At 45.1% G+C, this 27,566-nt stretch overlaps 1 protein-coding gene across 2 annotated transcripts; it reads left to right on the forward strand.

The window, feature by feature from the left end:
• Positions 1-242: 242 nt before the first annotated feature.
• On the forward strand, positions 243-25,800 carry iqsec2b (IQ motif and Sec7 domain ArfGEF 2b). Of its 2 annotated transcripts, XM_039800152.1 has the most exons (14): positions 243-697; positions 18,232-18,529; positions 18,691-19,008; positions 19,312-20,366; positions 20,483-20,644; positions 20,982-21,104; positions 21,194-21,360; positions 22,713-22,837; positions 22,934-23,059; positions 23,168-23,267; positions 23,362-23,523; positions 23,716-23,907; positions 24,114-24,163; positions 24,482-25,800. In XM_039800152.1, the coding sequence occupies exons 1-14, from the start codon at positions 375-377 to the stop codon at positions 25,664-25,666; spliced, it is 4,386 nt and encodes a 1,461-aa protein (XP_039656086.1). In that variant the 5' UTR covers positions 243-374; the 3' UTR covers positions 25,667-25,800. The 2 variants fall into 2 exon arrangements, with proteins under 2 accessions (XP_039656086.1, XP_039656088.1); XM_039800154.1 differs by lacking the exon at positions 20,483-20,644 and having other exon boundaries at positions 22,713-22,852.
• Positions 25,801-27,566: the final 1,766 nt, after the last annotated feature.

Genomic DNA, 27,566 nt, shown 5'->3' on the forward strand with positions numbered 1-27,566 from the left:
ATTCTGAAATTCTCAACCTCTTTAATCTCTGTGACTTCCTGTTTCTGAAGATCTGAAGCCATTAGTTAATCTTCACTAAAGCCTTCGTTGGTCCCTCCCTCCCCCCCACTCATCAGGGCTGGTGGGGGGGGTGGATCTCGGCCCCCACGGGGTCGAAACTGTGGTGGTGGTGGCCGGTGGTGGTCATACCCCCAGAGGCAGGGCTCCCACCATGGAGACCAGCCCAGAGAGCCCCAACCGGGCAGTGGAGTACCTCCTGGAGCTCAACAACATCATTGAGAGCCAGGCCAAGCTCCTGGAGACCCAGCGCCGGCGCATCGAGGAGCTGGAGGGCCAGCTGGACCAGGTCAGCCAAGAGAACCAGGACCTGAGGCATGATCGCAGCCCACGGACGCCTGCTTCAGACACTCCCGAACAGAACCACAACCATAGCCAGCCTCTGTCCCTCCCCATCCATCACGGCGGTGGCGGTGGCGGTGGCGGTGGCGGTGGCGGCGGCCGGCGGCGGCGGGAACGGTAGCACTTCGACGGCTCAGGCAACAGCTGCATCAACCGCAACTCCAGGGCCCAGCAGGGAGAGGAGGATTCACACCAGGCTGACCCGAGGTCTCTCCTGCAGCTCCTCCACCAACGAGCGAGACCGGCTCGAACGCACCGACAGCACAGACACCAACGCCAGCTCAACCATACGGAGAAAGTAAGTTCTTTTCTAACACAGAAGCCTCGTCTAGTGGTTTGATCTTCCACCAATGAATGACGGCTTCATGTCATATCACAGGAATGTCTGAACAGCTCGTCCAAGTTGCTCTAAATTGTAGTGACGAACACATTCTGCACAACATCACAACGCGTGACACAACATGTGTGTGCTAAGCCCACATAAAGATATGAAGCTGCAGCCTTTTCTAGTCAGATAATCCTCACAGAAATGGCTCTAAACCTATGAAGGGATTTTCTTTTCTTTCTTTTTTTTTTTACACACCACCATGAGGAAATATCCAGAGTGCTGGAGGATTATGGGTAGAGTGTGTATAAGTGCGTAAGGTGTCCATTTCATCGTGCTGTGTGTGATGTTTGCCTGCAGAGGGATGGATTTGTGTAATGATCACAGTGCATTATGTGCGGTGCGTAGGAGTTGCATCGTAGCATGCTGAGGAAAACGCGAGTCCAGGCAGGAGGGTTGTGGGTCTTTTTTATGGTCATCTCTGAACTTTCGGGACCAGTGAAGCCCTTCTGTATGAAAAATCCGCCCACTCTTTGTGTTGTGTGTTCCCCCCTCCTCCCCCCCAAAACTCAAGGCTGACCTGAAGTTAAAGTGCTGCAAACACAGCTTTGGCAAACATCAAGTGCATCTGTCTTCGCTTTCACTTAACCATGCACACGCACGCACACACGAACACACACACACGCACACACAAACACACGCGCACGCACGCACACACACACACACACACACACACACACACACACACACACACACACACACACACACACACACACACACACACATTTCGCTTACTATCTGTTTTCTTATCCCAATCCTCTCGTCAACGATTGATTCAGACTTGACCAAATCCCTTATCGATTACAGTTGTCTTTTTCTTCGCTGTCTGCCTCTCCGGCCCCCTCCCATCATCCCTGGGGGTGTCTTAGTCATTAGAAAGAAGCACATATTAGTTATTTATGTAGGTGTTAAATGCAGTGATGAATTGTAAATGTAGATTGTGCTGATCCTCCCTTGGTTATTGCCTTTAGCGGTTGTAGCTGACTTTGAATCCAGGCTCAGACAGGCGTATCATATGAAGTGTCACATTTAATAAAGAGTCCACCCGCACAGCAGAGCCGGATTGTCCCTGTCTGGCTGGGACTCAGCCTAACCCAAAACTGGCCTATTAGCTCAGGTCAGTGACAAAACCCTCTCCTCTGATCATGGATCAGATATGAACATGAATTTCTTCATCGTCAGTGCCAGTGACACTGCAAATATGGCTCAGATCAGAGGAAGAGACAGAAGGAAGATGTTGGAGAGGCACGGGGGAAAGGAAAAAGATGACAAGAGGGAGGAAAGTGACTGGGCGACCTTACTGAGTGGGCCTCAGTCTAAAAGAGAAAAGATGGAACACACACACTGATTTGCCATCTGTCAACAGGGTGTGTGTGTGTGTGTGTGTGTGTGTGTGTGTGTGTAGGAGAGGGAGAGGGGAAGTCCGGGCCAGAGAAGGCAAGGCTCTGAGAGCTGCCTTTGTTTTTGTCCAATTAGTTTTTGTTCCTCCAGGAGGAGTCCTTATCTCTGCCCTGCGCTCCCTGTTCCTCACATAACTCGCAATTTTGATTCCGGACAAAGGAAGTGAATCGACTGTCCCCATTTCTTTTAGCTATGCGTGCAGCAACTGCATCGAAACAAAGTCGCTCCTCTCCTCTTCGTTCTCCCAGCGGCACGCCAAAAAACAGCTGTCCCAAAATGCTACCCTATTTCATTCCTCTCCCCCTGTTAATGGCAGTGGGAACAATGTGAGTCTGAGGCCTTGGGGTGAAAATGATTTTCGACATAACCTCCTCCAAGAAGTAGCAGGGTTGAGGGCATCGCCACAGCCCGCTGTGCATGTGGCAGATGTTTTTTTGTTGTTATTTTGGGAGAGGTCATGCAAGTGCATTTTGGATGCGCCTGTGTGTGTGTGTGTGTGTGTGTGTGTGTGTGTGAGTGAGAGAGAGTGTATCTTTATATAATGTCTGTGCTGCTGGTACAAAAATGTGGGAAAGAGGGTGGTAGGTACACACAGAGTGCATGAGAGATTAATCAGTGCGACCAGAGTATAATTACCACTGGCCCGAGGGTGATAATTACTGCTGTGTGTGTGTATACAGTATGTGTGTGTCTTTTTTTGTGAGTGTGCACTGCACTATAGGATATCACCTGGAATGTCCGTTATTAGACAGCTAATGTGACCCTGCAGTCTGTCGCGTTGCGATGATGTGACAGGCCTCGCTGCATGGGTGAGAGATTGTATCCTTCATCGTGTGCTGCGTGCATGCAGCTGTCCTCACAGGATGAAAGGCAGGGGCAGCTAGAGGTCTTAGCAACAGCCCCGGTGGTGCTGCTACTCAGAGCGCTATTATTATATAACGGCATCAACCAAAAAAAAAAAGAAGAGGACCCGAACCCGAGCTGTCTTTTCCCTTCCACTTCACTGTCACAGTGGGAGTTCTCAGAAGCTCCAAAGAGCCCTGCAAAGGTGCTTGTGTCTCCGCTCGTCTCTCTATTCCATCATCCCTCCATCCATCTCCTTCTCCACGCAGGGCAATGTGGGTCGTGTGCTCTACTACTCTCTCTGAAATGTACTTTCATTCTGTTTGGGGACTATGGAGAACGGTAATGGACTTTTGTTTCAGAAGGTGCTTTATTTGCTAATTGTGTGCAGCTCTACTACACATAACCTTTACAACCCCAATCCACTCCTTCTTTCTCTCTCTCTCTCTCTCTCTCTCTCTCTCTTTCTCTCTCTCTCTCTCTCTGTGTCTCTCTGTCTCTCTCTCTTTCTCTCTCTGTCACTCTCTCTTTCTAACTCTCTCTCACATACCCACGTACACACACTCACTCTCTCCCCCTCGCTGTTTCTGTTTCCCACTGCTGCAGATATGACTCAGAGAAGCTGAAGAAATTACTTTTGTGCTATTCTCTTTCTCTTCCCCGCTTTGCTAAGCCGCTCTTATTCCTGCTATTAACTCGAGCACAGTTATTGTTCGCGATTAAGTCGATTTGAATATTCTTTCTTCACGCTAATAAAGAGCTCATAATATGTGTTAATTTTGACTAGCATTTTACCTCCTTTAGTAGCTAAGATAGCGCAGATGCAACTTCGAGCAGTAAAGTGGCCCCTGGCACATGTGTGGATAAGCACAGCAGTACTGACCTGCTCCAAACAGTCTGTGTGATGTGATGGGAGGTACTGTAATCTATCCTCTCTGGACTCACCGTGAAATACAGTGAAGCTGCCATTTTCTCAAGAACCCAGTTCTGCTCCTCTTTATATGATCTATATTTAGGATACGTAGTGGATTAAACAATGTTTAATTTGGGCCCGTATTAGAATTTCACCAAAAGTGCTAATGATTACTGTGATGCAGTGTAGCTTGATGTAAATTTAAATGATGGATGTGTGTGTGGGAGGCACGTGTACGTGGGTGGTGTTTTTTTGCCTTCTCCTCGCACGAGTGCAGTGAATGTTCATGGCTTCATACAGTGTGTGCAGATGGAAAATCTTTTTTTCATTTATATTTAGTCGCATGTGACCCAGGATTCACGAGAATACATATAGTCCAAGTGTTAGTGGCCCAATGAAAAGTGAGAGTCTGCATTTCATCCCCATTAGTAGACTGACCAATGATATCGGTCTCTCTCTGCAGATGGTCATATTGATCACAATGAGGCGCTCAGGATTTTAAGCTTAATGCGCGAACTAGTTTTTTTATTAATATGCATATTACATAAAAGTAAGGTAGAAGGATTCGCAGGCTTTACAGTTAGATTTGATATGTTACTGCAGTGTCACGTTTCATCTACTTTGAACCGTTTCTTGGCAGCATACTGTATACTTCATTCATCATTCATCATAAGTGACTTGATGTGGCAACAGAAGCAGAATGTCAGCAGAAAGACAATAAAAGTCATGGTTTACCACCTACAATAGGAACATAGGAGTCTCAGGCTGCATATTGTTATACCTACAGACATGACCTTACCTCTGCCTTCCTTATTCCATACCTAGCTGTCTACAAGTATCTTTCTCTCACTCTCTCCTATCTATACCATCACATCAGACTTTCTTGATGAACGTTAAGGAGACAATTGAGTAGCTGTAATGTAAAAATGTTCACAGGAAGTGAAATGCTCTTGGACCTGGAGTGCTGTGAGAGATATAGTTGCTGTGGAAACTGTAAAGCTGTCCTCCAGGCAGTTACAATATTGCATTTCCGTCCTCCCTCCATCCTCTTCACCTCCAACGTACCTCACCTATCCAGGGGTGGGAAGGGAGGAGGAGGAGGGTGGGGGCAGCTAAATACCCTGATCCTGACACAACCTCCCCCACGTCTTTTGCTTCATTTTAAATAGCAGCTGTGTACAGATAACAGTGTCCGAACAACAGCCGTGGTTAATTAGCGCAGAGATAAGCGGTCTTGCTTTGTCATTAGCGAGGAGGGCAGATCGCTAAGCCTTCTGTCAATTCATCAGTGGGTTAAACATCACTGTGGATCTAATCGTGCCCCCCCCCCCCCTCTCCAATGTCCTAGGCTTTCCACATCATACCGCTCCCTCGAGCAGGTCACCATTTGATCAACACAGGTGCATTTCCATAGTCTTCTCCCAGCTGTTACTATGACTTTATTCATTGTCTTTAAGGTTCAAATGCAGATAAGTGGCACTTTTGAGGCAGGATGTTTGTCAAACACTCATGCACACGTTCTGTGGAGCAGAATAGGGAGACTGGTTACCGTGGGAACGCTGTGAGCTCTTCTGTGAAGAACTCTGTGGGCGAGAGACACAGAATAGAGAGATGGAGAGAAGTGAAGAGAAGAGAGGGTAGGAGTGGGAGCAGGAGCTGGGTGAAAGACAGAAACAGGATTGAATGACGGCTTGATGGGGATGGATGAGAAATATTGAAGACAGATGAGTGCGTTTACATTTTTTTGCGCGTTACAGGTTCTCTTTCATTGAAAAGTTGGGATGTGGTTCCTCTGGCTGGCAACCACAGACAATTATTCATCTGCTTTATGACCGGGATCTGTTTCTGACTTTACAGAATATTCCTTTGGTGATCTGCAGGGATATCATTTTCTCAAATTACTCCTTCAGTGTCTCCCACATCACATTTAAATGAAGTCTAACTGTTCTTCATTGGATGAATCATATCCAGTTGAAATCAAACACGCACGCACACCTATACACAAGTGCGCGCACACACACACAAACATACATACACACACACACACACACACACACACACACATGTGCAAACTAGCTTACAGGGCGCAGCAGGTGCCTGGTGTGCTTAGTTCGTAGACTCGTAACTGTAACTGTGCCCCTCCTTGTCAGTGCTCTCGCCTGGCACTCCATGCCAAACGCCCACACAGGCAGTCCACACTGTTGCCAAGCAGCAGGAGACTCAAGCTCACATTGGAAGGGAAGGGGAGGGGGGTGGGGTGTATAAAAACATGCTTAACTTTAGGCTACAACGCAGCGTGTGTGGTTATCAAATGTCTCTGTCAGCAGGAGTCAGGCGGGTCACACGTTGGAGGTGGGATGACGCAGTGTGCTCCCACACTCTTATTTCATAGACAATGGCAAAAAAAAAGACGAGAAGAAAAAACAGTGAAAGCTCAATTTGAAGTGGGTTGTACCATAGCTGAATTGGACGGACAGATTTTCAAATTATACCCCCAGAAAAGCCACGTGGATGTTAATGGAAATGCTCTCTGTCCGTGTGTAAGCGTACAGAAAAAGCCCTCCACGAGCGGGCAGGTCACGTCTTCCTGTGATCCCAGCAAGGGTGCCTTGCTCCCACTCTCCTCGCTCATCTATACATAGACTCACCTACACGCTGACACCCCCATGCCACTGCACAGGTTCGAGGAAACACTGATTCTAGCAGCAATCGTCACTCCCATTCTGTTTCCATTTTCACATTCCTCCTCCCCTCTCCGTCCTTCTTCTTCACTCCTTTCCTCCTCTCTTGATTATTTTCACCCTTGCCCTCCTCCATATTCAACCTCTCCCACTCTCATGTAGCTCGCTCTCCTCCCACTCTTCTTCCTGCCTCCAGCCTCTGTCAACTCACCGCTTTAAATACACGCCACCTCACACATTCTCCCAATGTACCACTTTTTCCTTTTGGCTTCCTGTGTCCTCTCTGCTCATTAACATCACAAACATCCTTTGACTCTGATTCATATCTTGATCTCTTCTCTTCATTATCTGTGTGTGCCTGCTAATGACCGAAAGAGAGATGTACACATATTAAAAGTGTGTGTGGGTAGTATTTGTTTTTAGTTTTTCTATGGAGGAGTAGAAGAAGGCGGAGAGCGATTGGGGAATTGTTTGCTTTTTTTTAATGACACTTAGGGATTCAGGCATAACTGCTCATGAGGCAGAAATCAGATCTAAGATGAGCCTGTCAACACTCGCCACACTGGGGATAGTTAGCGCTCGTAAAATACAAATCTTGGCAGTGCAAGACCACACAGTGTGTATAAGCATGGCTCAGGCTCACATAACAGCGCCTCTGTTTCTCTTCACATCTCCATCCAAAGCTGAGCAGGTCATCGGGTTCACTTATCTCAGAATATTTTCTTTCTCCGTGTTACACAGACCAAATACAGAGACATTACCAACACACAGATCACATCTTGTCAGGATATCCAGCAATATAGAATCTGTGCTTGTAAATAAAATTTCACTTTATGAGGTTTTTTAACATTAATATGCATTCCTCCAGCCTGCCTATGGTCCCGCAGTGGCTAGAAATGGTGATAGGTGTAAACCGAGCCCTGGGTATCCTGCTCTGCCTTTGAGAAAATGAAAGCTCAGATGGGCTGATCTGGAATCTGCTCCTTATGAGGTCATAAGGAGCAAGGTTACCTCCCCTTTCTCTGCTTTGCCCACCCAGAGAATTTGGCCCACCCATTAGAGAGAGAGACATCATGGCTTTCAAACGAGCAAAGTGGTAGTTGGTCAAGGCCACACCCCCACCCTCCACCTAAGGAAAGCTCATTGTGGGATTGACTCTAGTGGCTGTAATTCTGCACGAAGGCTGAATTTCGGGAAAAATACTTCATATACAGTATTAGGGGACCACTAAGGCCTATATTAAAGCATTCAAAGAGCACCATGTCATGGGACCTTTAAGCCTAAACCTTCCCAAGGCGCTGACTTGTAACCTCTGTGTAATCTTTTCTAAATAGGAACGAACAAGGCGCTCTTGTTCCACACTCTGCAGTTAAAATAGCCACTGACAGCTTATTCTCATGTAATTGGAACTTTTTATCATTTGCGCTAAGCAAACGAGCACTCCGCCTACATGATTACATCCTTAAACTCTCTAATTTTTACCACTCTCCTCATTCCCCTCTGTTTAGAAACCCTTGAACTCTTGCTAACAGCCCTGTTTAGCGTGCCAGACATTCAAAAGGCAGAGTAAATTTTATATCCTGTCAAAATGAATTGTATTTGGGTTTATGATCAGTAGGATTAAAGGATAAGCCTGGTGATACTATGTACATTTGTTATTTTTAACAAATCCCATGAAAAGGGGATTTTTCTCAATGTTTCCAACTTCTCTGTGGCTCTCAGGCCCGAGCCCATTTTTCCAGAAGATAAATCTTTAAACCTTCAATAAGTGATTTCTTTTTGGCCACTTGGGGGCCGCTGAGACAAGTTGTGAACACAACATTATCATTTATGTGGAGTCGTGTTTCTGGCCACCGAGTATTCCTATATTCACACTCTTTAAGCTCTGCTTTTGGTCTCCTGAGGGAAATATCTGGCTCTTCAGCTGCTAAATGCTCCACTATGTTCACCAGCTAGTCTCTAACTGTGTCTTTTTGATGCTAAGCAGATATTGTACAGTGGGTTTTAAAGGCCCCATGGCATGAAAATTTCACTTTATGAGTTTTTTTAACATTAATATGAGTTTCCCCAGCCTGCCTATGGTCCCCCAGTGGCTAGAAATGGCGATAGGTGTAAACCGAGCCCTGGGTATCCTGCTCTGCCTTTGAGAAAATGAAAGCTCAGATGGGCCGATCTGGAATCTTCTCCTTATGAGGTCATAAGGAGCAAGGTTACCTCCCCTTTCTCTGCTTTGCCCGCCCAGAGAATTTGGCCCACCCATGAGAGAGAGACATCATGGCTTTCAAACGAGCAAAGTGGCAGTTGGTCAAGGCCACACCCCCACCCTCCACCTTGCCCCCCCCCTCTCCTACTCAATAGCTACAGACACAGAATGGCACATCCTAAGGAAAGCTCATTGTGGGACTGGCTCTAGTGGCTGTAATTCTGCACCAAGGCTGAATTTCGGGAAAGAGACTTCAGATACAGTATTAGGGGACCACTAAGGTCTATATAAAAGCATCCAAAGAGCACCATGTCATGGGACCTTTAAGAGCTTTTTCACTGAAAACAGACTCTATGAGAGCGGTGAAAGTGAACCAAAACAGTAAAGTTGTTGGCCGGACCGCTAAACAATGAACTAAAACTCACTTTAGCTGCAGATTCGGATGACAATTCTCTGTAGGGTCACCACGACGAGCGACCCCTTTCACATTGTTGTTTGATACATAAAGATATTGAATGTAGCCACTTTAAGAAAAGGTACATCATTTCAATTTCTAAAAAGACTCAGTAATTTCCTAAAACAGCTGGGCACTGTCATTTTTAGCAGACGTTCCTCAAACAGGAAGGAGTAAAAACTGTATTTGTTGGGGACATTTTTCAGCCGGATTTGGTGCATTAGTGAGTGTCTAGCAGGAGGGTGTTAGTGGGTTTGACTCAAAATAAATTACAGTGCCCATGTTCGTGGTGATGAAGCAACATGTTACCCAGTGCAACAATGTGGCTAATTGATATTCTTTTAATAGTTTTTGGACACCAAAAACTGTCTACGGCACAGACGGAAATGAGACTTTGGCTACACATGCAACACTTGTTAATAGGATCAAATTGTTTATTTGTCTTTTTATCGACAATAAGAAAATCACCAAACGTATCCTGCAACATAATTGCTTGTAGCTTCTAATAAAATTAGGTTTCTTTGATGCAACCGTTGTTTTTCAAGTGGATAGCACACTCTGAAATTCTGTCTGGTCGCCTCATCTTACACAGCTGGCCATAAACAAGCTGGGTAACTCCAGTGAACTGCTTAAGTGATGCATTATCTCACTTCCTTTCTCACTCTCTTTACTGCATCTTGTCTCTGAGTGTTTCCAATGCTAAAATGACAGGGACTGCTTGTCCTTGACAGCAGCTGGCCCCAGTGAGAAACCAGCCATTTACATGCTAATCTCAACCACTGCTCACTCTTCAGCTGCTCACTCACCGTCTGCACATGGAACATCTCTAATTCCTGCCAGAGTAGAGGGGTAGCTGAGAGGCTTTTGTGTTATATGTGAACTTTTGCATGCATAAGAGAAAGTGGTTTCACATTTTCATGATGATCCACAGAAGAACCCCGCAGTAGACCAGTATAGAGGCTTTATGTAATCCATCAGAGCGTGGTTGGAAGTATCTCGCACAAAATTCTCGTTTAATAACTCTGGCTGTGAGAATTGTTTTCTTTCTTGATCTTGGCCTGAACTCTTCTTACACCTTAAGACACCGAATGTAAGCTATCTGCCAGGAGTTGATTTCAACAAAATCCGCGGTGTTTGTGACAATACATCTCTGGAAGATGATAGTCACCTTGCTGTCATCAGAGTCTGTCACACATCTACCTTCCTTTTCTCCTTTTAAATGTGTCATTCATTGTACTACCATTGACGCTGTATGATTTGCCACTATCAATGTGCAGCTTCAAATCAGTGCGCTCTCTTTCACCCTCTTGTTTTGTCTATCTTTCTGCTTTGCCACTGGCTGATTGTTTGTGTGTCTGTTTCTCTGCTTTCTCCATGTCTCTATGTGTGTGTCGTCCGTCTCTGGTCCTTCCTGTCAAGTGTCCGGCCGCTGTCTTTCTCAGGGCAGCCCATCTCGGCTCCCACCACTCCCACGCCAGCAGGCAGCGCCGTCTATGCTACTCTGTTCCCCACCAGTCTGACCGTTAACAGCTTCGTCCGTCTCCATCAGTACTGCTGCCCCTCTACTGACCAAAACTTACAGCAGGAGGACAGGTAAGGGCCCCTGCAGGGCCTAAGTACAGTGAGTACGGCACATTAGGAATAAAAAAAACAACTTCAATCTCCATAAGAAGTCTTGCAAGTCACCTGCAAGAACCTCCAGATCTCTCTCTCTCACACACAGTCACCATCACTAGCTTTACATTTCATTCTTCTCTGCTTTACCTTTCTATCCCCGCCCCCTCTTAATCTAAGCGCCTGTGCTTCAGTCTCCCACCACTCCCAGGTGTGACTAATAGCTGGAGTTAGGTCCCTTTTTACCGGCTTGAAAAACACATAGCTCCTTCACAGAGAGCAAGAGGATAGCAGTCATCATCTTCTATAAGCTATGGGACCTAGGTGGACTGAGTCACAAGTGACCCTGGTGAATTCTCACCCTCTTTTCTCTCCTTCCCTTCATTTATCCTCAACCTGATGCTGTTCTCAGACACATCAGCGCATGATGCTCCAACACTGCCATCTAATGGCATTTGACAGCTGTGTGATGTCCACACACTCAGTGTATGGTAAACACAATTTATTTTTTAAATAAAGATGCCTGTTAAGTCCCCCCTTTTAGCTAAGAAATGCACCCCGATTTATGCTTTTCTAGTTTCTTTTTTTTCTAGTTTGCTTTCTGCTTTCTTTTTATGTCACATGCTGTTTTTCACTCAGTCCTCCTCTTTCTTTTTCTCTCTGTCTTGTCTGTCTGCCTTTCTTGTGTTTCTTTCTGTGTTTTGACTCGTCCCGTGTTGCTTTCCAAGAGAGGAGGGTGAGGATGAGGGTGCCCATCAGTTCTGTTGTGCTGCCTCAGGCTGCAGTAGCCCCTCCTCTCGCTGAGCTGAGGTGTGACTGTCCGTGCAACGACTCACTCGCCCATTTGCTTGTGAAAAGACTATCACAGTTTATGCTGCCAGAAAAACTGATATCTCACTGTGTACCAAAAAGGCAAAGACTTGCTGCATTTTAGTAGGACAAAATAGAAATGCATGAAACTTGTAGTCATTGTGACATTGTGTTATGTACAGTATGTGCTATCATTGATTTATTCATGTATCACATGGTTTGTGCATTCATTTACATTCTAAGGAATCTTTTGATGTTGTCTTCTCTCTGTATTCTTTGCAATGTATTTCTTTTCTTGGAGCCATAACAAGATGTCAGAACGCATCACCATCGTGTGCTCATTACTGTCGCTCTCATGCTTATCTTGGATCCACTAGTTGAGTCATGTCGGTTCGAATGTGCTCAGTAGTCACCCTTTGTTATCTGTGCAAATAGCTTTAAAGTCCCGTCATGCAGTGTCAGAGAAGCTAGCCTCCTATGTGATTTAAAGACATTAATTGTATGCAGTCTGTTTAACATGCTCGTTTGATGTATTCCTTAACATCTGATAATCAGTCTTATTGATAGTAACATTAGTCATGAAGATATTGGTTTAATTCTCAACAAAATAAAGATCTCTAGTTTTGGAAGACACTTCATTTCTGTCTTTTTAAAATGTCTGAAGGTGAAATATGTGTTGCTGTAATTGCTTTGTGTTATTTCAGTCATGCTGGAATGCTGCTCGTACACACCTACCTTACTCATCTCCACCTGGAGCGCAATGCACTCGTCCACAGGCAGAAATTACTTATAGAAATTCTATTTTCAGTTTTATATTATTTGGTGCACATAATCGTTGAATGATAATGCTCGTTCCTAGCGAACACAGTATCTGTTTAGCCAAATGTTGTAACATTTTCTGTGTGTGTGTGTGTGTGTGTGTGTGTCTTTCATTTGTAGGTCAATCTTAAATACTTTTGCAGTTGTTGTTTCTCAGGACATTTACTTTCTGTGTACACTGTAATATGAACTACTGAACCACAAAGAGCGTCATTTATTTTTATCTAGAGTTCATGATACTTGCATATTACAGAAGATTTTTTTGGACAATATTTTCAATGTTAGTTTTATAGTGCATCTTTAAAAATACTCCTGGTCAATTCCATCCACATTGATTATGTCTCATTTTCCGACTAAAAGCCGTGTCGTCTATCTCAGGTGCTTTAACGCATTAAGGGTCACCATGTGTCCTTACTTTCAGCTGCATCCATGTTGACAACCCAGACGTCAAGGTTAACCACTACAGTGGGATATGAAAGCAGAAGGGAAAACAAACAAACATTTCTTATATTTCACCTTCCATTTTGTTTGTTTTTTCAATAAATGAATGCACTTCTTCTATGTGTCTCTTCATCTGTTCCTATTGTTGCTGTGGCGTGTTTTTGGTATGTTTGGTGTTGTGTAATAAAAGTGACTGCATGTGTCAGTGATCTGGCACACATAGGAGGGTGGAGGGAAGTTCATAGCTGTCAAAAGACTTGTCAAGAATGTAGCTTGTACAGCTTTGCAGGGCGAACATGAGCCACTTTGGAAGTGTGTGTGTGTGTGTGTGTGTGTGTGTGTGTGTGTGTGTGTGTGTGTGTGTGTGTGTGTGTGTGTGTGTGTGTGTATGAAAGCGTGCAAAAGAGTGAGAGTGTCAGAGAGAGGGTGTGTTATATTACGGTGCTCCAGTTAGTGCGGGACCTTTCTATGACAGTAGCAGCCTGGTAAGAACTCAGCTTTTTCCACTTTTATTTCGCAAACTGTCACAAAAGAGCATTTAGTTTGGCACCAGTGAGAGATGACATTACTTGTTACACCGGCGTGTTTGTATGGTGGCCCACGCTGCAGTGATGTAGTGTCTATGACATGCGGTTTGTGCTGTAGATCACCAGTCTGTGTGTCATATGTTTTTAAAAGAAATAACTGTTTTGTGAAGAAACTGACACACAACTGGAGAGGTACCTGTGTGTGTGTGTGTGTGTGTGTGTGTGTGTGTGTGTGTGTGTGTGACAGAGCGTACATGCTGTTCAGATGACAGATCACATACCTTTTAAAGTCTGGATGTGCCAGCCGTAACTGTCATGGATGTCACTACAACGCATGCACAGCATACAGAAGTGCAACAATTAACAAATTGCTTCTTGGAAAATGTTTGTCATGACAGTTTGAATTAGGAGGATTTTTAAACTACGCAAGAACAAGCTCTGGAGAGGACAGACAAAAACCTGGAAGTGAATCGGTCAAAACATGTCAAGATTATGCATTGGGAACATTGTCAAAAATAGTGGATGTCAAACACAGACAAATTATCAGTGCGCAGAGAAAGGAGAAGTAACTTTCTAATATCTACTTTGTCTACCTGCCTGTTTAGACAAGACTCCATCTCGTCATTCCTTCATGCTCTGTGTGCCAGAGATTATCTGATAAATTTATGCTTACAAAAGACTTTTTTCCAAGCTACATCACTCTGTGGCCCTGCAAACAATACAGTTGTACAAGGCTTTTTATCTCTTTTTTTTCACTAACTGGATTCAACATGAAGTGGCATTCTTTGCTGACAAAACCACAGAGCCTTTTTGAGCTTTGAACCAGAGGATGGTGTGTATTTGTATTGTATTTGTGTGTGTGTGTGTGTGTGTGTGTGTGTGTGTGTGTGTGTGTGTGTGTGTGTGTGTGTGTGTGTGTGTGTGTGTGATGGGAAGCTTACAGCGAAGTGGCAGAAGAGTGTTGGCGGTGGAGGAATGCTCCAATCTGACCCATGAATGATTTGATTGTTTCTTTTCAGTTTGGCCATTTGAAAGAATGGTAATCACATGTGACAAAGAGAATACAGATTGTTCCGCTGGTAGATTTATTCTCATGATGGAAACCATTACTTACATCTCTTTTTATCTCGTTAAGCCCTGACATTGATTGTAATTATCACGTCACCAAAGTAGTTAGCAGAGATCTTGCTGTAGGCCTTTCTGCTCCTTTAATCATTCAGAGTCCATATTTGTGTCACAGGGGTTATTTATATTGGCTGGTAAGCTTTGGAACAAATGGCAGAATTGACACAAAAGTTTAAGATGAAGAGATTAGAGAGGATATGACATAACTAAACTGAGTCAATGCCCAAGTGGAAATGAGTCAACAGACAGATCGATGCAATAATTCGCTCCTCCATGGCAGGCAGGCATGAGAGGTTAATCCCCCAGCCTCCTTGTCTTGCTGCGGGTTCGACGCACACACCACGCTCTTTCATACACACACATACACGCACGTCAACATATCAATATTATATGAGCGAGGGACAGGAGGCAGGGGACTGCAGTTGACATTTTACTTCATTGCGCAAACCCCTATTCACTTTCATTTTCTCTCACTGGAGCTCTTGTCAATTTCTGCCCACGTCTTTTATTCTCATAACACTATCAGCGATCACTTTCCTGTTTATTATATTCCAACCATCTGTTTCAGCGCCAATTAAATGGTTGGAGGTAGTGAAACTCTGGGCTGGTCTTTATGATCGAGCCTCGAGAGAGAACCTCTCTCTGGCACTGTAACAGGAATACAGGCTTTCTTACATAAGTAATGAGGTGCAGATGCCAGCTGCGATATGGCCACACTCATGTTTTATACAACAAACTTTTTACTCGTATATCATCCTCACCTTGTCTCTCGCTGCATATTACCGCCTGCCTCTCGCTGCGGGCAAAACCAAATGATAGTCTTGTTTAATGCATGCACACGTGCAGGTCATGCTGATTGATTGCAAATCAATGCTGAAACCGAATTGATTTTTATTTCAAATACTTCACCAAATTTGAAGAGTTTTAATTGGCATTCCTCAACTTGAAAATCTTCCTCCTAAAGCTCAAAAGAAGAAATTCAAATCTGTGACATTTGCACAGATCTTGCTGCGTATAGACTGTGGAGATGAGAACCACTGTGGATACTGTCAAATAACGCATACAGTTGATTTCTTTGGTGGCAGCTGCAGAAAATATCCATCTTGTCTGAAGTATTTAGATTTTCCTTCTTCATGAGATATGAACAGATGACAGCTGAAGTTCATAACGATTATTATGGAGGTTTAAAATCAATCCAAGGGACAGCTGAGAATATTCAGAGACAAATTCATGAGAGTGACTCCCTAATGTCATGTTGCATGTATTTTAGGTTTCTGTCACTCAGTCTAATGAAAATGCCATCTGCTCCTGCTGATGTGCATGACAGGAAGCTACAGTGAAGCTGAGTCCCTGCTTATGTCTACCTGTTGGCACTGTGCAGAGGCACTCATGTGGCTAGTTTCCATTCCTTAAAAGGAGCAGTTTTAAGCATCTCTGAAGAAGACCGAACTTTCTATTCATACAGTTTGGACAATGTGTAAATAGGTACTAAGAGTAGATGATTAATTCAGGCTTCCATTTTTAATAAACTAACATGTTGAGACAATGCTGTATTTGCATGGTTCACTGCGCAGATATATTCTGTTATTCTATTCTTTTTCAAGATGACTATTATGCAGACTGTCATTCACAACCTGTGGAGCATCTTCAACACCCACATCAATGGTGATAACAGTCAATACATTGCCATGGCAACTACGCTTCTCATCCTAACAACTGCCTCACCGCCCACAATGGTCCCACAGCAACCGTCACCAAGCAACCCCCTCCCGCTTCTCAGTTTCTCTATTTAAGGAGCAGAGGAGGAATGATAAATGATGCTGCAAAGAGAGAAAAAAAAAAACACTTTTCAAGAGGAGATTGGAGTTGTGCGCAACAACTTGTTGCTCATAATTAATTTGTTCGAAATAGAAACAAAGCACAGCTTGTTAATGTTGTGATGAATTCCCTGCAAACAGAAATATGTGGCGTTGCTGTTGAATATTTACAACTTAGCCTAGCTGCGGTGATATGTGTTTTCCTGCAGATGTCAGGCTTGTGTCTATTTATCAGTGGGCTTTTGCATGACTCTTGTGTTATGCAACGTAATGGAGTTGTCCTCAGCGTTGCTGCTGGACTCGACGATAATTTAGCAAGTGTTGCTTGAAAGCACAGGATGTCCTGCTGTAAGACGCGGCTGCATTGTACAGCGTTTCCCCTTCTGTCCACGCCAAAGATCCTCTTAGAGTTTTAGTATAGGAACTGACATGCGGTGTGTTTCAACACCTACAAGCTCAAGACTAACAAATTAAAATACCTACCTAAGTCATTTCCCTGTTCCCTGAGAAGCCTTTTCCTTCTTGTCCTGTTTTTACCAACTAAACACCAACACAGGAAGCGTCTACAATCCAGTGGAACAGTGAGAACACAATGAGGGAGGGAAGAGGACATTAGCTGACCCACTCAAAGCAAAAATGGTTATAGTCAACAAGGCACCATTTCAGTCCCTTTTTGTCATCTGCATTAATGTGTGATACAGAGCCTAAATTATGCAAAAGGTAGAAACAACATGAGCAATTCAAGATTCGCATTTTGATTTGATTTCATGTGCTGAATGTAATGCTCCCACACATCCCTGACCCTGGCTCTTTACTCACTCTCTGCCTGGTAATGGAACAGCTGACAGAAGGGGGTGTGGCTAACACAGAGAGGAAATGTAGGCAGGAGAATGTGACTGTAGCTGTTGTCCCAAACACAGACTAACTTATTGACTTGGAGTGGATTTTGTCTGGGCAAACGTGCGCAACAGGACACTTGAGGATCTTTGGACTTACTTGAACCCTGATAAGTTGTGTGGTTTTTGTTTTGCTGACTGCAAATAGGATTGTTTCCATTTGAATCCAGCTAAACTTTGTTGGTAGCTGCTGGCTTTTGTGCTTTTGAGGAGATGTGCTTTGTCATATGTTTTGTCTCACGATATTCCACGGTGTGCTGAAGTCATAGTATAGTTTGTGTGGCAGCAGTTTTTTACTTTCACTTTGTCTTGTTGCATTTTACACCTGCTGCTAACATTACTATGTGGTCTTTCCTGTCAATATGGTGTCGCTCGTATGTGGCAGCGGAGGAGTGCGTTTCAGTGGTTGATGCCTCCTCAAAATGTGCTGTCACTGTTGTGTTTGTCAGACAATGATACACTGAGAGCAAGACAGAGACTGAAAGAGGGAACAAGAAAGTTAGAAGCAGACAAAGCCAGTGCATAAACACTAGTAGGCTTGGCTAAATGTAGTAGTATATTAACTCATCCTTGTGACTCAATAAAGGAAGGAGATAGAGGGCAGAGATCTTTTTGGTCTATTGCATCATCAACTCTCAATGTAGACAAGGAATGTTGTCAGATCTCAGGCTTTGCAATTGGAATTAACAAGTGATATAAGTTCACCATGAGTTCCACTAAGAGATGGTTAACTTCTCGCCGCTCTAAACTTTACACGTAAGTCCTTTTACGTAAGCTCTTCAATACTATTCCACATAATTTAGTGACGCTGTCTATATTTTGCACTTAACACACTTCAAAGTGTTTGGTGTAATATTTTGTCAATGAATTATTCTAAAAGCTTCTGCTCATTCTCTCCTGTAGTGTGGAGGGGGATTCCCAGTGTCCAGAGACGGGCACCCACAAAGACAGCTCATTCAGCCAGACATCTTACCTGCGCGGCTCAGAGCGCTACACTGACAGCAGCACCAGCGGCGCACCCTCCGCATCCAGGGACCCTTCATGCGTGTCGGCCTCCAGTTCAGCCAGCCTGGCCTGGGCACTGCGAACTCGCCACCAACCTGCGAGTCTGGCCCTCCGCAAGCAAGAGGAAGAGGAGAACAAGAGATGCAAGGCGCTTTCAGACAGCTATGAACTCTCAACCGATCTGCAGGATAAGAAGGTATCAATGCTGAGGATACTGTTGTCAGATAACTTGTGTTGCAAATGTTTGTGTTCTTTGGGGTTTCCTAGAAGCCACGGGCACTAGCAAGCATTATGTAGGTGATGGATTCCTTTCATTAATCTGTCTTCTTTGTTCTTCTTTTGCCCACTTTTTGCCAGGTGGAGATGCTGGAGAGAAAGTACGGTGGCTCCTTTGTAAGTCGCAGAGCAGCTAGGACCATTCAGACGGCTTTCAGACAGTATCGCATGAACAAGAACTTTGAGCGCCTCAGAAGCTCGGCGTCAGAGAGCCGCATGACACGCCGCATCATCCTGTCCAACATGAGACTGCAGTATTCCTTTGATGAGCGACAGCCTCAGCAGCAGGCCCAGACACAGACGAATTTCACCCACAATGTGGCAATAGGGCCTCCTCATTCCCCTATCCCAGAACGCCCAGGAGACTACACCCACTTAGAGGACTCCTTCTCCAAACAGGTAACGGTGTTCATTTATTTATATTACTCTTTATGACATGAAAGTATCAAAGGTCTTTACAGTGACCGAAAGAAACACACAAAGAAGATTAGTAAAACTTTAACAACTCGTTAATGAACTAGACAAAGCAAAACTAAAAGACATATCTGATTTTGTCCGGTTTACCACAGCCTTAGACCCTCAAAGCATGCTGTAGACACTGAATTTTATGTTTAAGATCTGTAACAAATTTACTATAATAACAAGTTCTACTTTCTGACAAGAAGGATGCTGAACTCCTACCCCACTTTGTGTTCCCTCCAGGTCAAGTCCCTAGCTGACTCCATAGACGACGCCCTTACCTGCCGCGCGGGTCGCGATGACTCCCAGGAGGGCAGCAGGGAGGGTGGAGGGATTAGTGAAGACTTTGGGGAGTGCGTGTGGAGCAGCAGCAGCAATCCCTCCTCCCAAAGAGGTTTGGGAGAACGAGCCAGGGGAGCTGGGGGAGGACTCAGTATGCATGGCGACAGTACCGCCACCTCGTACAGTGACGTCACCCTTTACATGGATGATGGCATTCCGTCATCCCCGCTGTCCCTGGATCGGGCACCCAGCAGCACAGACACAGAGTACTGGGGCCCCGGGGGTGGTGTCGGAGGGCGCGAGGACAGCAGGGATACTGAGGGAGGGGGCAGCAGTAACAGTCGGCGCAGCACCCCGTGTACCGAGTGCAGGGACTACCGTCTAAGGGGCGCACATCTGCCTCTCCTCACCATTGAGCCGCCCAGTGACAGCTCAGTGGACACGAGTGACCGCTCAGATCGTGGCTCTCTGAGCAGACAGCTGGTCTATGAGCAGGAGCCTGGGGTAGGGGCTGGCTCCCCTCAGGGAACCCTAAAACACTCCCCCAACACAGGCGCCCGCCCTACCTCCACAGCAGCGGCCCAGGGTCAGACCCGGGCCCCTGGCCGACCCATACCCACACACATCCCTCATCAGGTGGCTGCGCTCCACCACCATCACCACCACCCTATCCACCACCATCAGTACCCTGACACACCGTCGTCGTCGTCCTCCCCCCAGCAGCCCCCCACCACCCCTCTGTCCTCCTCCTCCTCCACAGCTCTGCCCCCTGGTGGTCTGGAGCAGCCCTGCTGCTCGGACGGAGACAACGACTCACTCAACTCCACCACCAACTCCAACGAGACAGTCAACTGCAGCTCCGGCTCCTCGTCTCAGGACAGCCTACGGGAGCCTCTGCCACCTCTGGGAAAGCAGACCTACCAGAGAGAAAGCCGCCATAGCTGGGACTCGCCGCCCTTCAACAGTGACGTGGTGCAGAGACGCCAGTACCGCATAGGTCTCAACCTCTTCAACAAGTAAGATGCTCGTAGTATAAAATATACAGAAGTGCCAATGAGAGACCATTTTTATGGTGATCATACAATGAAACTGGTGAAGTTGTAGTGAGCAAGTTCTTTTTCGTTGACTATAGGAAGCCAGAGAAAGGGATCCAGTACCTGATAGAGAGAGGTTTTGTATCGGACACTCCAGTTGGGATTGCTCGCTTCATCCTGGAGAGGAAGGGCCTCAGCAGGCAGATGATTGGAGAGTTCCTGGGAAACCGACAGAAACAATTCAACAAAGATGTTTTAGAGTGAGTATGGGAATAGAAAGCACAGAAGAGGTCATGAGCAGGTTTTTCGTTTTTAGAAGGACAGTTGTCATAGATCAGAAAATGTAAGACAAACATTTAAAAAAGTTGAATATATATCTGTATCTTCAGAAGGGAGAAACAATTAAAGTTAGTTTGAACACAGTTGAGCAGGAGTGCACACCACATATTAGAAGTCTGAATGGATGCAACCTTGAGGTAAACCCTCCCCACACACACAGACATGGTATTCAATAATATGTGACTTGGCGAATGTTACTGAGTTTGCAGGCGTGCGTTAGGCGAGGTTAGACTGTGTCCTCTGCTGTGTGTGTTTCAGCTGTGTCGTGGATGAGATGGACTTCTCAGGAATGGACCTGGATGACGCTCTCAGGAAGTTCCAGGCTCAGATTAAAGTTCAAGGAGAAGCCCAAAAAGTGGAGCGGCTCATAGAGGCTTTTAGGTTTGTATATTTTGGATGAGGGGTTAGGGTTGTAAATGTAAATGTTTGAACGTGTTGTTTCAAACATGTTGTTTCTGTCCCTTATGCAGTCAGAGATACTGTGTGTGTAATCCAACGCTGGTTCGGCAGTTCCAGAACCCGGACACCATCTTCATCTTGGCCTTTGCCATCATCCTCCTCAACACAGACATGTACAGTCCCAACATCAAAGCTGAGAGGAAGATGAAACTAGAGGATTTCATCAAGAATTTGAGAGGTGCGGACACAACAGAAAAGACACATACCCTTGATACACAACACGTATTAGGCAGTAAAAGTAGTTAATGTCTTTCCAACATGCTGTCTTTATGGACACTATGAGCAACAACGGGACAAAACATTTTAAAACATGTTAGTATGCATTAGATTAGTAAAAAGGGGTGTTTGAAGTCCAACACAATTTAAATTGCATTATTTGTCTGTTAGAGCATACATATCATAGAAACCAAAAGGGATTTTTATTTTTGTTTCATGATGGCGCCCTCTGGTTTTGCATTAATTCGACAGAATACCATTCCGGTATCCATCTACGTAGATGGATATCTTATTTTGATTGAGCAAATGAACTCACGCTGAGCAAGACAGCAGCCTGCCACACAACACAAGAGCCACAGACTCAGAACAGCAGTCCTCATTAGTCTTACTGCTATAGCGTCGTTGCTATTTAACTTACAAACATGACCACACGTCTTCTCCTGCACCTTAGCTTGTTGAGCGGCATCCAAACAAACATTCACTGTGGAAAAGTGTCAGTTTGCAGGCTAGATAGCTAAATAACGGCTCAGCAGCAGCACATTAAACCACTGGTTCTTAAACTTTTTTCAATAATGTACCCGCTTCAAAATATTTTTTCAGTAGTACCCCCTTACCAGTGTAAAACATTTTTGGTAGGGAAAAACAGCCTATTTAAACAGGTAGAGAAAACACATAAATGATATTTAAAAAAAAATCTAAATTAATTCATTCGAGTATTTTAGTAATTATGCATGACTGATATTTTTTTTTTACATTTAAAAGAAATCTTATGTAGCCCCAGTACTCCAAAGTACCCCTAGGGGTACGCGTACCCCCACTTGAGAAACACTGCATTAATTAACATGTTTGGTGTGATGTGGTCCTTACTCTTTCATATCACATCAACACGCTGTCTGCCCATGACATGTAGGCTACAGCGCAATATAGTTTACTTTGTCTCTTCTCTCCTACGACGCTCAACAGACGCAGATACCAGTACAGCCCTCCAGCCTTCTGAGGAGTATTTCTAATATTTCCCCCCAAAAAAACCTTTTTCTTCCTTTTCATAATAAGAATACAATAAATAATACATTTAAAAACACTGTTTTTAAAACTAGAAACAGGGGTGACTAAATGTGATTTCAATTAGACTTTGAGTGGTGTTTATTTTTTGTCAGCAGCTTTGAAACACGTCTTGCTGCCTCTTGTGTGTGAAAGCGATACATATCACAAGACTTTCTGCATCAGATACGCTGTATCATTTAGTGATTTATACAGTGCAGTTTTAATGAACATCATTTCCTAAAACCCTCCCTTTCCCTGTCTCCACCCAAGGCGTAGACAATGGTCAGGATATACCCAGGGACCTGCTGGTTGGGATCTACCAACGGATACAGAAATGGGAGCTACGGACCAATGATGACCACGTGTCCCAAGTGCAAGCAGTGGAGAGAGTCATTGTGGGCAAGAAGCCTGTGAGCAAAATACAGGACTTTGTAATATGTTGCCACTACTAGTTAAAAGTTTATTCATTTGTACTGTATTCGTCTGTGTAGGTGCTGTCCCTTCCCCATCGTAGACTGGTGTGTTGCTGCCAGCTCTATGAGGTCCCTGACCCCAACAGACCTCAGAGGACAGGAGTGCACCAACGAGAAGTCTTCCTCTTTAATGACCTTCTGGTGGTAAGACTCCCAGTCATCACTTTTTAAGACATGGCAGACAATAAAATCTATTCCATTTAAAAAAAAAAAAATAAAATAAAAAAAAATCCCATCTGTCTGTCCCATCAGGTGACCAAAATCTTCCAAAAGAAGAAAACCTCAGTGACTTATAGTTTCAGACAATCTTTCCCTTTGGTTGAGATGCAAGTACACATGTTCCAGAACTCGTGTAAGAAGCCCTTTTTCCTTTTGCACACTCTAACTATTCCTAATTACCCTGTATGATTATTAAGTATTTTATTTCTCTCTTTTGCATCTCTTAGACTACCCTCACGGTATCCGCCTGACCTCAGCAGTCCTAGGCGGAGAGATGAAGGTTCTCATTGTCTTTATGGCACCCAGTCAGCAAGACCGCACCCGCTTCGTTAGCGACCTCAGGGAGAGTATTGCTGAAGTGCAAGAGATGGAGAAATATAGAGTGGAATGTAAGTACCCCATCTACTGGCCATTACTGTGAACTATAACTTTAGTGGGTGGAATGATTGTACAGCTTTTAACAATGGCACATTTGATCAAGAAATGGAGTGCTGGTGGCACCAGTATATGGCTTAGTCTTCCCCATACAGAGTCTCCCCCCTCATTTTAAATTCCCCTGTACCCTTTGTGTTAATTTACAGCGGAGTTGGAGAAACAGAAAGGTGTGATGCGGCCCAGCTTGCTCACTGGAGGTGTGGTTGGAGGCGTAGGTGTGAAGAGCGATGTTGTGAATGGCACCATGGGAAGGACAAGTTTTGATGACAACTGCTCAGTGGGTGAGGGTCTCAAACGCACGGCACTCAGCTCATCTCTCAGGGACCTATCGGACACAGGTGAGAAAACAGCACCTCAGAGGCGGGGTTCAATTCCATTTCCTTCCAGTCAGCGGGGGTTGAATTGGGTAGCACAGCTTCTACGATGATTTTGTTTTCTGTCTCTATTACTACATCGTGTTCCTCTTCCACACTGACGCACACATGTGAACAAACTTTCCAATCTTCCACTCTTTGCTAACCTGACTCTTCCTGGTGGGGTGCAGGGAAACGTGGTCGCAGGAACAGTGTTGGTTCTCTGGACAGTACCATGGAAGTAAGTCTCAAAGACTAGATATTGACCTGTTACCTTTTAATAGACCTACATTTCCCCCTTACTGGTGCTTCATCTTCGCGAGCACGCTCCGTGTGTGTACAGTGTACATATAGAGGGTGTGACCGTGTACATGCATGTGCGTGTGTCCACATGTACCTTTCCTTCCCTTTGCATGGCAGTGTGTGTTCATTCTTGCCCAAGCATGTCCTTCACCTCCAGATACAAATATGTCCTGTGTGTGGTGATGTACAGTAAGTGTGGCTTTAGTGCAATCCTTCAGTGATTTTATTAAAACATGATGATGCTTTATTCTCCCAGGGCTCTATCATTAGCAGCCCACAGCCTCACCAGCGCTATCAAGTGCCAGGCGTGGTACCTGGCTGCTACACAACAGAAGACTTCCGGCCTCACCGCCCCATCCTGAGCCCCGGATCGGGGGTGGGGGGTGGGCCGGGGCAGCAACATACCACTGCTGGGACAGGAGTTGGGGGAGTCTCCAGCAGTGTAGAGAGAGCAGGAGCGGGGAGCGGCCCTGGGGGGAGCAGCAGCAGCAACAACAACAGCGGCTCCTTCCTGGGCTCCCTATTCGGCAGCAAGCGTGCCAAACCACCAGGGCCCCTTATTCCACCGGGGCCACCCTACCCCGCACCTGTACCCCCACCGACTACGGGAGGGCCCCCTCCTCACTCCCCTTCATCGCTGTGCCAGTTGGACGGGGGGCCTTCCAAGATCCAGGCGCTGCACGCACAGTACTGTCACATGGGCACCGTGCAGCCTCCACCACCTTACTACCATCACCATCGCTACCACGTCCAAACTGTCCCTCCTCCTTTGCAAGGGGTGCCCCCTCATACCATACAGAGAGGCCCGCTACCCTGTCGTCCACCGTTCGGCCCCCCACACGGCCAGCACCCGCAGCTGGCCCATCTCTCCCAGCTCTCCCAGCATGGGCTTCCGGGTCGTTACGCCAACATGGTGGTGGGATGTCCCCCCCCCCTTTCTCCTCTCTCCCAACATTCCCAGAACCCACAGTTCGCCCTGTACCATGCGCAGCCTACACACTCCATCAGAGGGGTCGGCGTCCCTGGTACCAAACTTCCATTAACCATGTCTCTCTCCCACCCGCACCCCCACGCACACTCCCAAACCCACCCCGGACACGTGCACACACCACACCCAGCCAGCCACTCAACCCACCAAACACATTTTATATTCGGCACTCTGCCCCACAACCTACCCTCCGCCTCCATCAATGCGCATCACGCAGCAGCCGGCGGCCAGTATCTGCCCCAGTACCCTCCTCTTTCTTCTATCCCCCCCCCCCACCACACTCCCCTTTACCCCCCTTTGTCCCCCCTTACCCCGCTTACACCTCTCTCCCCTCTCCCCCCCCAGCACCCCGGGCAGCCTCAGCAGGGGCCGCAGGTGACGGGGGCTGGAGCAACAGGTACAGGGGGCAGCTCGAAATCCAAGCCTATCAACCGGATAAGTACCGTGGTGTGAGCAAGATGTGGGGCCCCAGGGGTCAGAGGTCAGATGATAAAGTGGAAGAGGTTGGCAGAGCTAGGTCTAGGACTAAGTCTGCCAGGACAGAAACCAACAGCAGCAGCGCTAGTGACAAGAAGAAACGCAGTTTGCTTCGTCTCTGTTACTTTCACCTCCGTTTCCCACATATGTAGGTGGAGATAAACAGCACAGCTAGAGTTAAATAGCATGTGCATACAGCTTTGAAACCTGCACACAGAAACAAACACATATGCACATCCATAACACTCCACACACAATATCAGAAAAGTCTATAGCCATATAATTTAAGATGAAACTAAATCTATATGTTGATATATTGCCTGAGTCTGTATGAGACTATTTACATGTACAGTACCAAGATGTGATAATATGACACTGGAAAAAAAACGGAGACCATATTTATCCAGCTGCTAAAATGGGGATGTAAATAATTACTAAACCACCAAATGCATTCTAGTGGAGTTTGGCATTAAAAATGGAAGAGAGTTGCAAAAAAGTGTCCCTTGACTTTGCAATAATTTACTTGGCTTCATAATGTCTCTGTCCATATTTGCAGGTTCCGCTTTGCTGACAGGCATCTTTTTTTCTAAAGAAGACCTCAGATATGTTGCTTTGTCTTAAACTTCTAAAACCAGTGCACGGTTTCCTGACAGTCTTTTGCTTAATGGTCTTTTACATGTCAACAGGAGCCACCTGGCTTTCTAATGCATTCCTTGTGGGGTATGGGAAATTAATGATACAATCAATAATATATTTTGAATGTTTCTGAAGCTTCTTGCTGTTTTATCGATATTATAATATACCTGCTATGAGTATGATGAATATTGTAAGATAATTGTTTTGATCAGTGATTAATTATATCAGCTGATGTTTGTACATGGTTATAGAGACTATATGCACATATACATTCTCTCAGTTTGCCATAACCAATAGAGGGTGTTCCAATATGTGAAATCTGATTTATTCCGTACTACCATGCTTTCTATTGAGTTCATCTTTTTAATAATTAGTATTATTGGTTGTTGAAAATAATGAATGAGGTTTAGTTTTGTTCAAAATGATTTGAACACCAACAATATTCCTCCTTTTCTGTTTTGTTTGATGTGAGCAAACAGGGGCACAATTTCTCAAATGGGATATATGTTGATATAAATATATAAATATATATATATATATATAATGAGGCTCCCAGTATTGGAAAAAAAGCTTAAACATGGTTGTGGAAATTGAAAAAATTCCCTCATATTTATATAGGGCACCTGTGCTCACTTCCTCGCAGTCATCGGATTTAGTCATTGTATGTGTTTTCTATGTTTTCAAGAAGCACGCTTTTACATGAGGTTTTGTGGTTTTGCACAAGTGATGTCTTAAGTCAGAAATGGCCTTCTAATCCTCCCTCTTCTGCCACTTTTAGAAATCCCTTATTACATTTTCTGATGCCATGGCATCCTGCTGAGGGCTTCTTGTTCAAAAACATAACAAGAGTCAAGAATGTAAAATAGCCTACAGGTACACAATGTATTTCCCCTTTTTTTTCTGTGGGCCTCGTGTAAGTGTTACCCCTTTTGCTACTGCAATTTTTGAGGACGTAATTGAGCGCTGATGTTGTTTACCTTCAGTGCCATTGATTACCAAGGGAAAACTACAAATATTCTGATTTAGGAGAGGATGAATGGGTGAGAACAAAGTAAAGAAGTCTATGAAACAAACTACTGACAGAGGTGGCAAAGTTTAACAAGGTCTAAATCCTCAACAAAAGGATTTTAATGAGGTTTGGAGAAGGTCAAAAATCTCGGATGAAGATTTTATAAGTATGTGTTGGCTAGCCTTTTCTTTTTATTGTGTCCTTTTTTGACTGTTCTTGCATGAATATATC

Source organism: Perca fluviatilis, chromosome 5 (genome assembly GCF_010015445.1).
Source record: "Perca fluviatilis chromosome 5, GENO_Pfluv_1.0, whole genome shotgun sequence".
NCBI classification, from domain to species: domain Eukaryota; kingdom Metazoa; phylum Chordata; class Actinopteri; order Perciformes; family Percidae; genus Perca; species Perca fluviatilis.

What these genes read in the sequence shown, in the direction of transcription:
- iqsec2b (XM_039800152.1), top strand. Translation starts at nt 375, where the DNA reads ATGATCGCAGCCCACGGACGCCTGCTTCAGACACTCCCGAACAGAACC. An exon ending in AAGCAGTGGAGAGAGTCATT is followed by an intron (nt 22,838 to 22,933) that starts GTGGGCAAGAAG and finishes TCGTCTGTGTAG; the next exon opens with GTGCTGTCCCTTCCCCATCG. An exon ending in TCTTTAATGACCTTCTGGTG is followed by an intron (nt 23,060 to 23,167) that starts GTAAGACTCCCA and finishes CTGTCCCATCAG; the next exon opens with GTGACCAAAATCTTCCAAAA.